The sequence below is a fragment of the Copadichromis virginalis genome, linkage group LG22 (assembly GCF_057382275.1).
Source record: "Copadichromis virginalis isolate Kocher_CV1m ecotype Utaka linkage group LG22, C_Virginalis_male_GT1.1, whole genome shotgun sequence".
NCBI lineage: Eukaryota > Metazoa > Chordata > Actinopteri > Cichliformes > Cichlidae > Copadichromis > Copadichromis virginalis.
Window position 1 is genome coordinate 5127948 of NC_140638.1, and position 13510 is coordinate 5141457.

At 35.8% G+C, this 13510-nt stretch overlaps 2 protein-coding genes across 3 annotated transcripts; one reads left to right on the forward strand and one right to left on the reverse strand.

The window, feature by feature from the left end:
- The first annotated feature begins 361 nt into the window (after nucleotides 1-361).
- LOC146682496 (major histocompatibility complex class I-related protein 1-like) lies at nucleotides 362-7857 on the forward strand. 2 transcript variants are annotated; one of them, XM_085445207.1, is made up of 6 exons: nucleotides 362-522; nucleotides 1855-2121; nucleotides 2711-2989; nucleotides 3138-3440; nucleotides 6744-6841; nucleotides 6943-7857. In XM_085445207.1, the coding sequence occupies exons 1-6, from the start codon at nucleotides 477-479 to the stop codon at nucleotides 7012-7014; spliced, it is 1065 nt and encodes a 354-aa protein (XP_085301333.1). In that variant the 5' UTR covers nucleotides 362-476; the 3' UTR covers nucleotides 7015-7857. The 2 variants fall into 2 exon arrangements, with proteins under 2 accessions (XP_085301333.1, XP_085301334.1); XM_085445208.1 differs by having other exon boundaries at nucleotides 6744-6836.
- A 1065-nt stretch (nucleotides 7858-8922) lies between these two features.
- Nucleotides 8923-12039, reverse strand: LOC146682497 (major histocompatibility complex class I-related protein 1-like). The gene is made up of 3 exons (XM_085445209.1): nucleotides 11861-12039; nucleotides 10510-10779; nucleotides 8923-10139 (listed from the first exon to the last, which is right to left on the reverse strand). The coding sequence occupies exons 1-3, from the start codon at nucleotides 11943-11945 to the stop codon at nucleotides 9832-9834; spliced, it is 663 nt and encodes a 220-aa protein (XP_085301335.1). The 5' UTR covers nucleotides 11946-12039; the 3' UTR covers nucleotides 8923-9831.
- Between the last annotated feature and the right edge of the window lie 1471 nt (nucleotides 12040-13510).

Genomic DNA, 13510 nt, shown 5'->3' on the forward strand with positions numbered 1-13510 from the left:
TGTTTGTCTCTGTTCTAAACCTCTGTTGTGTGAGTTTAGGCTCATTTGAAAACAACAAACATCAATCCTGAAAATAAGTCCTGTCTAAATCGAGGGTAATGCAAGACATTAAATACAAAAATTGAATTATAAAACAAAAATGAAATTATGTGGATGCATAAATATCTGATTAAATCTTCATAATTGCTCTGTCTCGCCAATACACTGTGTATCAGAAAGTATACCATATATGTATATACACTACAATTCTGATAGCTGAAACGGTTTTGACTGAATAGTCTTTTGTTTCAACAGTTTGTGATTAGATATTTCTATTTAAATGCGTGGGAACTTTGGTTGTGATAGTTGATGTAGTGGTAGCTTCCTCATGAGGACAGTGAGACTTCAGTCTGACACGCCCACATTCCACAGGTTGAGGACGAAGCATGTTTCAAATCTGCTGACAAAGGTTTGAGCTCCAGGATTTCCAGAACAAAATGAAGTTGCTTGCACTGCTCCTCTTCTGTAACACTGCGTCTTCAGGCAAGATCACATCGTAACTCTTACTGTTACTTTCTGCAGGGATTGTTGGAAGGGTTGTTTGATTTGATTACATTGTCTGTATTTGGTTACTATCCTGTGTAGCAACAAGCTGTGGAAGTTTTACTTTCACTTTTAAAGCGAGTGTTTTAAAGTTACTTTGCTTTAAAAATGTTGCGTTTGTCTTAGAGGCAAATCAGATTAATTAAATTAAATTAAAATAAAAAATCTTTCCCCCCTTTTGCAGAATTATCATCTGAATGCACTGTTGTGCCAAACATAGCTCTATAGACTTCTCTTGTTTGTGTGTGTTCATTTGTTTATTTATTTCTATTATTTATTTATTTATAAAATACTATTTTTATATTTATATCTATTACCTATTATTTTCAATGTACACGTGAAATATGGCAATGACAGAGCTGAAATTCGAAATTAATCTAATAAAACAGAAATTATACAAGATTAACCAAATTACAAGACAAGATTATCAATAAACCAGTCACTCCTTGTTGTTCCCATGTTGAGACTGAAACGCCAGGGGGACCGAGCTTTTGCTGTTGTGGCTTGCAAATGATGGAATAAGTTGCGCCTCCATATTAGGGTGGACCCAACACTTGCAATTTTTAAATCACTTTTAAAAACAAACTCTTTTGCCAAGGCGTTCTAGGAGTAGTACCAGAGTTTGTAGTCTTAGTCAGTTTTTGGTTACTTTTAATCTTCTTTACTTTGTTAATTTTATTTATTTCATATTTTAATATCTATTTATTTTATTCATGTTTTACAAGTTATTTATTCATTTTTTAAAATCTTTTTTCATGTATTTATTTATTTTACTGTTATTTAATTTTCTTTGTGTGTTTAATGTATTTTTTTTTAAAACTTTTATCATTGTTTTTCACTGGAAAGTACTTCAGTCAGCCATGTTGTTTTTAAAGTGGTCTAAAAATAATGTTGGATTGGAGTAAATAAGAAGAACAACTGAAAAGAAATAAAGGGTGAAATGAACATACAGGTCCTCACTGAGAGAGTGAAATGGGTAGTTTCAGCACTCATGGAAAAATACTGTAACTGTGCATAAGTATGGTATGTAATTAATGAACAATTTTTGCTGTCTCATAAAACATAGTCTAAGTGGAAAATGGCGTAAATAACAAATACTATTTTTCCCTTTCATTTGATTCTCTCTGTTAATGTACAATCTTTATTTTACATGAGTAAAAATGACAAAAATATTAGGTTTATAACATGTTCTTTAGTAACCCACTGTGATAAAACAGCTTTAAAAACACTTCTAAAATGTATCTCGAAACTTAAAAATTTCTCTCCTCACAGTGAAATACTCCCTGAAATATTTCCTCACTGCCACGTCTGGACTCCCAGACTTCCCGGAGTTTGTGGCTTCTGCTTTGGTTAATGGAGTTCAAGTGGGTTACTGTGACAGCAACATCAGGACAGCCGAACCCACACAGGACTGGATGAAAAAACTAGTAAAAGACGACCCTCAGCACCTGGACTGGTATTCTGAGAAGTGTTTCGGAAATCAGCAGGTCTTCAGAGCCAACATTGATAGCTTGAAGCAACGCTTAAACCAGACTAGAGGTAAAAAGATAATGACATATATATTCTATGTGTACGTCCATGTTTAACTTTATCTTGCTGTCATTATTTTATGACTTAGCAGATATGCTTCTCTCAGGTGTTTTGTCACTTTGGTGTAGTACAATGTAGTAGTCAGTGTAACCACATGCAAACACATGCATGCATTCATTAACACATTTTTTAAGAAAAATAAAATAAATAACAGGAGATATGACTTTTTTTTTGTTATGTTTTGTTTATCTAAAATCTGTCCAAGTCCAAATAACAAAACATATTTTTTGTTTAGATATTCATGGAGAAGTTCTGGTAGTTTTATTAGATTATTTACTGCTGTATGGATTTACATTATGCACTGCCATTCTTGCCCAAGAGTGGCTCTGATTCTGTTTATGCCTTTGCCATTAACTAAAATCTCCATCTAAGTGTCTGTGACAACCTCACAGTGTCCCATGTAGTCTAGAACTGCTCAGCATTTTCTTTATTGTTCTCCTGCCCGATATTGTAATGATTATATTAGTCAAAAACTAATTTAATCCACCTATGATAATCAACTTATGACATTTGGCTCTGCTTCAATCTCTCCTTACAGGTCCTTACATCTTACAGAGGATGAATGGCTGTGAATGGGATGATGAGACTGAAGAAATTAAAGGTTTTAATCAGTACGGTTACAATGGTGAGGACTTCATAGCATTGGACCTGCAAACACTAACATGGATCGCTCCCAAACCACAGGCTGTCATTACAAAACTGAAATGGGATGCTGAAAAAGCTCGATTAGAACACAACAAGAACTACTACATCAACAGGTGCCCTGACTGGCTGAAGAAGTATGTGAAATATGGGAGAAGCTTTCTGCAGAGATCAGGTAGGATTATATTTCTTAGTCTGTGCAGACATATGTTATGTACCCATTGTATCTCTAATCCACAATAACATTCCAGTGAAAATGAAAAAAATATCCCATGACATCTGTTCAAAACATCTGTCTCAGTTAAGACTCATTTGCTTTACAGTTCTTCCCTCAGTTTCTCTCCTCCAGAGGAGTCCTTCATCTGTAGTCAGCTGCCACGCTACAGGTTTCTATCCTCACAGAGCAAGAATGTTCTGGAGGAAAGATGAAGAGGAGTTTCATGATGGTGTGGACAAAGGACAGATCCTCCCCAACCATGACGGCAGCTTCCAGATGAGTGTTCAGCTGAATCTTTCATCAATCAAGCCAGAGGACTGGAGCAGGTACGACTGTGTGTATCAGCTCGCCGGTGCAGAGACAGACATCATAACCAAACTGGACAAAAAAGTGATCCAAACCAACAGTGGTAAGACAGGCTCAGAAGTCATGTTATTGCTGTTAAAATACTGTAGTTATAGTGTCTTTGTCTTCTTTATATGTCACGTAGCCGGATATGTCAAAGTTGAACTCTTGTACTTATTTCCAGCTGGATTTTGTTTTATTCTACAAACCTGCTAGAGTAGCTTTACGTGATGATTCATAGTTCAAGACAACTCCTATTTAATTTATGTATCCTACAAATACTGCTGGATTATCACTAGGGATGGGTATTGATAAGATTTTCACGATTCCAATTCCATTTTCGATTCTGTTTAACGATTCGATTCTTTATCGATTCTCTTATCGATTCTTTTTAAAAAAGGAGAACACTAAGTTTGATTAGCTTAGAACTTTGTTTTATATCTTCTCTTTGAACAAGATAGAAATTTAGGAGTAACATGGCCTTAAAAACCCAGCAGTGAGATCTTAAGAGATCCAGCCTACGGCTCTTCAATGTGGTGTCACAGGGACCCCGGGGAAAAAAAATTGTAAATGTAAAATAATAAAATAAATATTCTTCTGTAGCAATAACAAAGTATAACATAAATTATTCTGTAGCAATTACACAAGAATATCCAGTAATGTCCCTGCCTGCAATTAAACACATTCACTTACCGAAAATCGGGGCATCTGCTGTGGCAAATGGGTGCAAGCCTTTGACCACAAACTGAGTCACTGCTCGGTAACATTAGTCTATCCTGGCTTGAAAGGAGACGCTACCGGTAGACTGCAGCGAGAACTGCCAGCGAGCGCCAGCCAGACTCTGTCTCTCTCATCATGGTCACCTAAACGCACAGTAATGGCAGATAAGGCAGATCGCGCTAACATAATATGCACTGTTAGCTGATTATTTACCAGAGGTGTGGACTCGAGTCACATGACTTGGACTCGAGTCAGACTCGAGTCATTAATTTTATGACTTTAGACTTGACTTGAAAAAATGTTCTAAGACTTGTGACTTGACTTGGACTTTTACACCAATGACTTGGGACTTGAATTGGACTTGAACCGGTTTACTTGAAAAGACTTGATATTTTACCCCAAATATAAAATTTAACATGCATATTATATAGAGATTGAAAATGTGACGTCATTCACGGGTAGAACCGCAAAGGATTCTGGGAACTCGTGGCAAGCGGTACTAGCGCACGCAGGCTTTCAATTAAAATCAGTTATACAGCGATAAAAAGAAACACAAAAATGTCAAGAAGCTGTTGTATTATTAACTGCAATAGCCGGTCGCATGACAGCCACGGGAAGCCGACGGGTAAAGAGATCGGTTGTTATCGGATTACGTCGTTGAAGAGAAATTGTTCATGTTTCCGAAGTAACAAAGATGCGACGGATGGCCTGGATTGCAGCCATTCAAAGATCAAATATAACGTCCCAGAACACTCCAGCTCACAGGTTAGTCTGCTCCAAGCATTTACACGAAGGTCAGTGTTTTTTAGTAGTTAATACGTCATTTTCATAACATAATTGGTGATATAGGTTGCAAGCAAGAACAGAAATTGTCGCGCTATGCTCCTTTGTTTATTGTGCATAAATAGTGAATTGTCCTGACACAATATTGCGTTTCGCTTCTGTTATTATGGTACATTGACAAAAACATATACTTTTATTCACAGGATAAAACAGTTTTTTTGTATCACTAATTGCCCAGTACGATTACAGCATACAATATTGTTGTCACTGCTACATTTCTGTGATGGGTACCAGAAATTATTTCCACTACTAATTAATTACCGTTGAGCTCAAAGGTCCTATTAATAAACGGTTAACGAATGTGTATTTATGACGACGATTTGTGAGACTGGTAAACTTATGATACGTACGATGGTCTTTACTTTCTACACGGTGCATTTCAAGGTCCTGCACCCATCCGTCGGTAAACTGTACCTGGGCTTGTTGCAGTGACCTGAAGTTACTAAACTTCATGAGTGTGTGCACTCACTCCAAGAACCGTATGATTATAAATATGCATATAAATATGCTATGATGAGATAGCTGACTTCATCTAACTAGCAAATGTTGTCCAGGCTACGTTGGTGATACAGTTTTTTTTAATGTGTATGATATTTTTGTCATGCGATTTTAAAGCCGGTCCTACAACCGCATCCAAGAATAACATGCAGCTTATCTCAGAACTGTCGGTGAAAATTATTCTTGGAGCTAGGTTTAATTGAGCTGCATTTTAAAGAGGTGCAATTTCACAATTTGTGTATATTTTCTAAGTTCACTATTTTGTCATGTGTTGAGAAAAACACAGATTTAAAAATTACATGGTCTAATATTTACATTTAGCATATAACTGCAACATTATTTTTTCGTTTGTTTTTTTTAAAGACTCGAAAGGACTTGAAATTCAAAGTTTCAGACTTGTGACTTGACTCGGACTTTTACACCAGTGACTTGAGACTCGACTCTGACTTGCCTGACATTACTTGAGACTTGACTTGAGACTTGAGGATAAAGACTTGAGACTTACTTGAGACTTGCAAAACAATGACTTGGTCCCACATTTGTTATTTACCTGCCGCATTAACGGGAGAGGACGTGCAAACGTTACCGCTGCTGCTGGGTTGAGATTCACGAGTCCGGAGCGGAATTAAAAACACGACATTCATTTAAGGGCATCGCGTGTTTTGTGAGCAAATGCTTTTGCATATTCGTAGTGTTTCCTCCCTTAAATGAAGTATCTACTTTGCAAGTATTGCAAGTTGCCCTGTTGTCATCCGTTCTTGTAAAGTATAACCAAACTTTTTAGCGTTTGAGCCGCCATGTTTCCTGCCAGGTAAATGACGCTCCGCAACGTGGTGACGTCATTCAGGGCGACTGGAATCGATAAGGGAATCGTTTGCAAAAATGGCAAACGATTCCAAGGAATTGAAACAGTGGGAACCGGTTCTCAACAAGAACCGGTTTTCGATACCCATCCCTAATTATCACAGATGAATTTTACAACAATAAAATGTTGTTTGGGTTAGGCTTTAGGGAGAAAGAGGAACAGGAGTGTGGAGCTGTGTGGCTGTTTACAAAGCCTGATTTTTTTTCTTTTACCCCCTGAGTTGTCAAAGTATATTTTTAGACTTGTTCTTTCCTAGATTCACATTACACCATCTCATTTGCACCCTGTGAATAACAAACCAATCAACTAACAGAAGAAAAAAAAAGATTGACAGTATTTTATCCAATAAGAACTCTCAGAACTGAGGCATTGAGATTGGAAGCTCCTTTGTTAATTGTGTGAATGAAGCCACATTGTGGGACTTTTCGGTTTCTCTCTCAGAGTTTCCTGTGGGTCCTGTTGTTGGAGCTGCTGTTGGAGTTTCACTCCTCCTGGCAATCTTTGGGTTCTTTATCTGGAAAAGAAACAGTCATGGTGAGGTACAGCTGATTTTTCAACTAATTGTATGTACTCATATAACAAGAGAGTCCTAGAAAATATTTTTATTTTCATTATTCTGAATCACTCATCTATATTTCAGGGTTCCAGCTTGCTGACAGTGAGGAAACAACAAATTGATCTTGTTTTTTCATTTTGGGAAACCACACAGTGACGACATTTAGCTCAACAGGTGAACAGTGACGGGCTCAGTTTAGAACAGCAATGTGCACACATATGTGTGTGTGTGTGTGTTTACATTTGTGTTGTAATGATGCACTAAGCTTGAATAGATCCTCTAAGTTATCTACAGGTCTTTATGAAGCATTGGTATTGCTGTATTGCTGTGCAGTCCATATTCTTGCATGTATTTGTACCTTCTGTTGTTATGCATATATTTCTCTTGTTTGTATATATTTCTCCTGTATGTTATTTTGTAAGACAGGAGATTAAAGACCGTATTGTGAGAAACATTAAGCTAAATGTAATCATAAACATACAGTGATATGTTCACTAAGCACTGAATAAACTGAAATTTTGAACTTCAGAGGTTCGTATGGAAAGGTGACGATCAAGATGCCATTTTTTTAAGAAATGGAAAGGAGGACAAAAAGCTGAAGTACAACAAATTCTTTTTTTTTTTTTTTTTTTACATTTTTTCTTTTATATTTTTTCTTTTAGGTGCTCTTGTTTGTTTTCTTGTAGTTTTCTTAACTGTTTCGATTTTATTTAGAGTTGATCAATGGTATTTTATGTTTTAGTGTTGTGAAAACTTTTTGTTAAGGTTTTACTTGCACTTCCCTTCATCTCCTCGTCCTGCATCCGTACCTATTAAAGTAAAATGAAGTAAAAACTGTGCTCAAGATCAGTTCAAACTGCTGTTAAAGCTGAAACATTGATCCTGTTTTCTTACATGGAAATAAAAAATGATATAAATCAATTTATCATCTATTTATCTTTTAAACTTTCAGACCAAGAAAACTATATCAATATCCTGTTGTCTGTCCAAAGTTTCAGTCCTCTGAAAGACTGAAATATAATTTTAACAGCTTAATAAAAATATTAATAAAGAATGAAGTATAATCATAGTTCCTTCAGTGAGACTGTTCACTGCATGAGGACCTACTGAGAGTTGTGATTTTTTCTGGGTCTTGGGTAAACAAATAAATATGCTTCAGTGATGTACAGAACTAAACCCTGAACTCTTTTTTTAAATGAATATTAATTAAAATATTACAGACAGGAAAGACACGACTGGGGGATAGGAAAGGGAGAAAGAAAGAAAGAGAGGGAGGGAAAAAAACAGAGGGAGAGAGGGACAGTGTTGAGAGAGGAAAAAGAAGGAGAAAACAACCGAAAACAGAACAACACAATACACACAATATTGTTGCAATAACCTAAATAAATGTAAGTAACAGTAAATACTTAAATATTGAATATTATTGTGCAGCACGCAGGACACAGCTCCGTCCCCCAGGGCATGAAGCAGGCATGAGGAGATTCAGGCCCCAGACATCCAGAGGCCCCCACAGCACAAGTGCCCAAAGAGGACCACTGTGCCACCCTCCTGGAAAGAACTGAGGAGAGCCCCAGACATGGGGTCACAGAGCAGCCACGGAGCTGAAGCCAGAGGGGGCTGCAGCGACGTGCCCGCGGGCTCTGCCGGTAGCCCTGAACTCTTTCCGTACGTTTAACATGCAGCTCTATCAAACGAAGGCAACTAGTTCTTTCATTTATTTTTTTATTCACTGTATAATTTATGTAATAATTATTAATCATGTTATTTATTAATATTTGTTTCCAGCCAACTGGATTATAATTTTTGTCTTTGAAAAATTATTGGCATATTGAGTAACTGATATTCTAATATTGTGTGACCTTGTAAATATAGTATTTCGTTTTCTATTAATTGATTTTATTTTTCACTTTTCTTCCTAAATATTACCCCAGTATGCACATTAGGGACCAACAGAATGAATGACACATTGCAGTCTCCATAATTTACTGATGTTGTTGCCGCTTCTTGAGAAGTTTGAGAAAATAAATCATCTATAATTGTAAGAACGGCACACTCTTCCCTCTGTTGGACTTTACTTATTTCGATGTTATTTTGACATCGATAATTATAATACATAAGATAGATCCTGTTTATGTAGCTGAGAAAATCAATTCCAAAAAATCTAAATAAAATATGAGAATCTTTTTTCCTTTTTTCCATGAAACACAAACAAACATTCAAACAAACAAAACGTCCATAAAGTTAAACAGACTGAAGCTTAAATGGATAACTTTAATATGACAAAACATATTTAATAACAAAACTTAAATCAAATATAATAATAACACAGGGCAATATATGAAACTACACACAAAAATCTCTTTGGATTTCTTTTCACTGACTGCACTCAAACATAGAGAGCAGCTTTAACAGTTTTGATAAATCAAAATGTTCTGAGAAACATATCACTGGTATCACATGACACAGAATCTCACATTTAAAACACAACAATCAATAGGAAATGAAGCTTTGAAGTTTCTAAAGAAACAGAAATAGAAAGACAGAACCACTCTAACAAATTTGTTGTCCCTACAAAAGCTTAGAATAGAACAAAACAGTTTTAGCTGTAATGATACAGAGACTCATAGACAAAAATGAAAATGCCTAAATGTATTGTAAACATTTTAACATTCTTTTTTTTAAATAAAACAATTAAAAAGTAAACAAAAGTCAAGTTCATATAACAAAATTAAAAAAACAACTTTATTCTTATTTAACTGGAGAGTGCAGAGTCCTGCGTTTGTCTATTTAACCTGATTCAGTTGAATCTGTTCAGCATTGTTGTCAGGAGCTGTTAAAGCTTAGCTTTGTGTGATTCCAGCCTTTAGAGTTACCTTCTGAATCAGTAAATAAAACTCAGCCTAAATATTCTGCTTTTAAAAATGATGATAATAATAATAATAATAATAATAATATAAAATAAACAAAGTGATTCTATGGAACTGTGACTTGTGCGATTCTACCTGTCCTGTGCAGGGATCTTTTCCCATTGTCCACATACATCTTCAGCCACTCTGCACAGATCTTAGTGAGAAAGTCTTTGTTCTTTATTATTCTGCTCCGATCAGCATCCCATTTCAGTTTGATCATGTCAGCCTCTGGTTTCAGTGCGATCCACGTCAGTGTCTTCATGTCAAATTCAAGAAAGCCTTCTCCGTTATAGCCATACTTCAACACTCCGTTCACACTGTCAGTGTTTTCATCCCATTCACATCCACTTATCCTCTGTATGACGTGGACACCTGAGAGAAAAATAACAGAGATGGCAAAGGACGATGAAGAGTGTAAACTGTGTGTGGTTATTTTCAGAGGTTTATGTAATGTTCCTGATTCAGGCCTTGAACATAACTCTGAGTCTGTCAGTGTTTTAATAATAACGTAATGCGTTTTATATTATTCAAGTGTCAAAAACTGATTCAATGCAGGAGTCATCTGATAAATATTTCATCTCTTGCAAACAATAAAAAGCAGAAAAACTTAGTATATCCAAAAACGAACCTAGTTATTTTTAATAGATAAAGTATTGCAAAATGCACATTTTAAACCACTCAGTTTTGATCAAGTCTATGATTTATCAGGATTTGAGATCAGGCGTAACAGAAAATACTGCACCTCCACTTTGGTTGAAACGCTGCTTCCATCTAAAAATGTGGCCTCTGAAGACATTTGGCTGATCCTCGAAACACTTCTGAGTGTACCACTCCAGCTGCTCAGGATTAGTTTGTAATATTTTCTTTGCCCAGTCCAGTTGTGGTTTTAATGTCTTATTGCTGCTGTCACAATAACCTGTCTGAATGCCGTCAAACACCATTACACCAATAAACTCCGGAACATTTGGGACTCCAGAAGATCCACAGACAAAATACTTCAGTGAGTGTTTCACTGCAGGACAAACAGTGTTTATAATATTAAGGAATTAAGCACAAAATATACAAACATCATCAGAAATATGATGCATTCATTATGACCAAGCTATAGGAGTATTCTCATTGACAGCAATACTGTGTAACCTTTATTTTGATAAAAACATGTGGGCACAGGACCAGTATCGCTGATCTGCTTTGCACGTGTCAACATCAGCATCTATCCAAAGTAAACGAATTAGAAACTTTGTTGTAAAGCTGCTTTAATAAGCTATTTCTGACATGAAACTTTCAATAATATATTCTAAATATGTACTTTTAAAGCTGTGTACGCCAAAACGTTTTTAAACACTTATGGAAAACTGGAACTAAAACTCAGTTCTGGTGTTGTGCCAAAAATCGCTTGATGCGAAAAACTGATTTCCAATGTTTCCGTGTGCTTTTTAAATGTGTAATATCTTTACGTTCGTTGGTAAATAGACTTCGGTGAACAGGGTTTACAAAGGGGTTACTTATAAAATATATGAAATGATCAGTTTTTTAATTACCGTGTACAATTGTCCTTACATTATAACCAACCCGGTCCTTTTTGTCCACTTAAAATATTTTTACGGAATTATTGTTATATTTCTGCTGTCTTCTTGGACAGATTACTCTTAAAAAGACATTTTTAATGTCAACGAGATTTTTTTAACTGCATAAATAAAGGCTATATAAAAGTCACTGCCAAAACCTGATTGCGGCTTCTACTTTCTTACGGGAATATTGTCTGTGCCTCAAGATGACTTGATATCATTCATGAGGGATACATTTGTTTCACATGGTATAGAGCAACACGATATTTATAGTAATTTAAATACGGACAATCAGTTTTTGGCAGGCGATCACTTTTTGGCACAACACCGGGATAAAAACTTCAGGTTTGTCCGAGTTCACTAAAGTAGCTCTCTTTCTACCTGTCTAAATCACAATGTTAACTTGGAGCAGGTTATGGTCAGAATTTCAGAAGCGCGATGTGTTTACAGAATTCGCTGCAAGTTTTAAACGCAAGATCCTCTGCTGAGGAAATATGTGATTTTGTTAAAATCGCCGTTTCTTACCTGCCAATAAATCACAGCATAAATGAAGCAACAAAAGTATCTTCATCTTTCCTTTATCCTTAATTTTAGAACGATCATTGCTCATGTTGCAGAAGTATAAACCGGAAATAAGTCCTTATTTAAACTTCTGCAGAGATTATGAAAACAGCCGATGCCGTCGCCAGCTTGTACCTGTACCAGCTTGTACCTGTACCAGCCTGTCTGCCGAAACCACTCCCAAAACACGAGCAGGCGAAGGGAGAAATGGTAGCGATAAGGAAGCCGGAAATGCATAAAAGGACACAGTAGGCCTCTTGTGCAACTTACTATGATTCCTATAATAATATACTAATAATAATTAAAATAATTTCTTTATATCATTTATTCATTGCTATTGTGTTTTCCTCCTTGTAGTAGTGTTATCTGTGCACGCAGTCTTTTCTGCCCTTTTTAATCGCTTGATGTAGCAATGGACAGTTTTTAGTTGATAAATAAAGGTTTAATTTTTTTTAAAGTACTCAGGACTCAATCACAGCCACTGTGAGCATTTCCTATTTAAAAAAAAAAAAAAAAAAAAAAAAATTAACTCTCTTGATGACAAGAGCCTTAACGTAAGAGCATATGAACTCATTTATGGTACAAAAAATAGAAAATAAAGTCTCAGATAGTTAAAGAGTTAATAAAAAAAAACATTTGGAAAATTACAGCAGACAAAGAAGATAAAGGAAATATGTTGCAACAGAATTTAAAAATTAATATTAATCGAGAATGTTATGTCTTGAATGTTGTCTGGTGCTTTCCTATATCCATTATCTAAGTATTCTTTGCTATTTGAGTGAATTAAAGTGTCTTTTTCTCACTGGATCAGAACACACATCCATCGTTGAAACAGTATTATCTTTACTCAAAAAAAAGATTACAAAATATTACACAAAAGTTGTGTTCCGAAAAGCAAGAAGCACTTAGTACCTCAGTGCAAAATCAGAGCACCTGAAGGTGCTTTAGGTAAAAGCTCTACAATAATACAGAGAAAACCAACAGTCAGACATCCCCCTATGACCAAGCACTTGGTGACAGTAGGATAAAATGAAGGAAAACTTGAATTCACTTTACACTTTACAGCAGGAACAGCCATAACAACCGATATGGAAAAAAAAAAAAGTCTCAGCGCAATAATAAACAATAATAATAATAACAAAAAACAAATTTCAGTGATTGCTTTCAGACATGCCCACCCAAAGGAGAAAGAGATTATTCACTTGGCATTTGATGTGCATTAAAGTGGACGTAAAACACTACATAGCCTAATTTACACCACGGAGCCTTCTCCCCCCAAAAATGTCACAAATTTAATACTTTCTGTGAGGCTGTGATTTAAAATACAATTTTTAGAGCATGGGCAGTGCCATCTTGTTAGAAAACAGAATATGACATTACTAGGTTGGCTGGTTGCTGATAGTAGTCCTACATTAGTCCAATAACTATGTTGTTGACTGCCCTGTAGACATCATTTGGGTTGAGATCTGGATTTTGAACACTGTAGTACTTTTGTGTTTCAGGTATTCTTTTGTTGATTTGTTGTAGCTCTTCTGAACTTCAGGATCATTGGAAGAAACTTAAATTTTAGTCAGTGCTGTCTGACTCTTTCCTACCACTACAAGACTGCCGTGT

Excerpts from the sequence above, each read along its gene's own strand:
- LOC146682496 (XM_085445207.1), top strand. The coding sequence starts at position 477 with ATGAAGTTGCTTGCACTGCTCCTCTTCTGTAACACTGCGTCTTCAG. Across the intron at positions 523-1,854 it reads CTGTAACACTGCGTCTTCAG|TGAAATACTCCCTGAAATAT; the intron begins GCAAGATCACAT and ends CTCTCCTCACAG. Across the intron at positions 2,990-3,137 it reads AAGCTTTCTGCAGAGATCAG|TTCTTCCCTCAGTTTCTCTC; the intron begins GTAGGATTATAT and ends TTTGCTTTACAG.
- LOC146682497 (XM_085445209.1), bottom strand. The coding sequence starts at position 11,945 with ATGAGCAATGATCGTTCTAAAATTAAGGATAAAGGAAAGATGAAGATA. Across the intron at positions 10,780-11,860 it reads ATGCTGTGATTTATTGGCAG|TGAAACACTCACTGAAGTAT; the intron begins GTAAGAAACGGC and ends TTTGTCCTGCAG. Across the intron at positions 10,140-10,509 it reads GCGTTTCAACCAAAGTGGAG|GTGTCCACGTCATACAGAGG; the intron begins GTGCAGTATTTT and ends TTTTTCTCTCAG.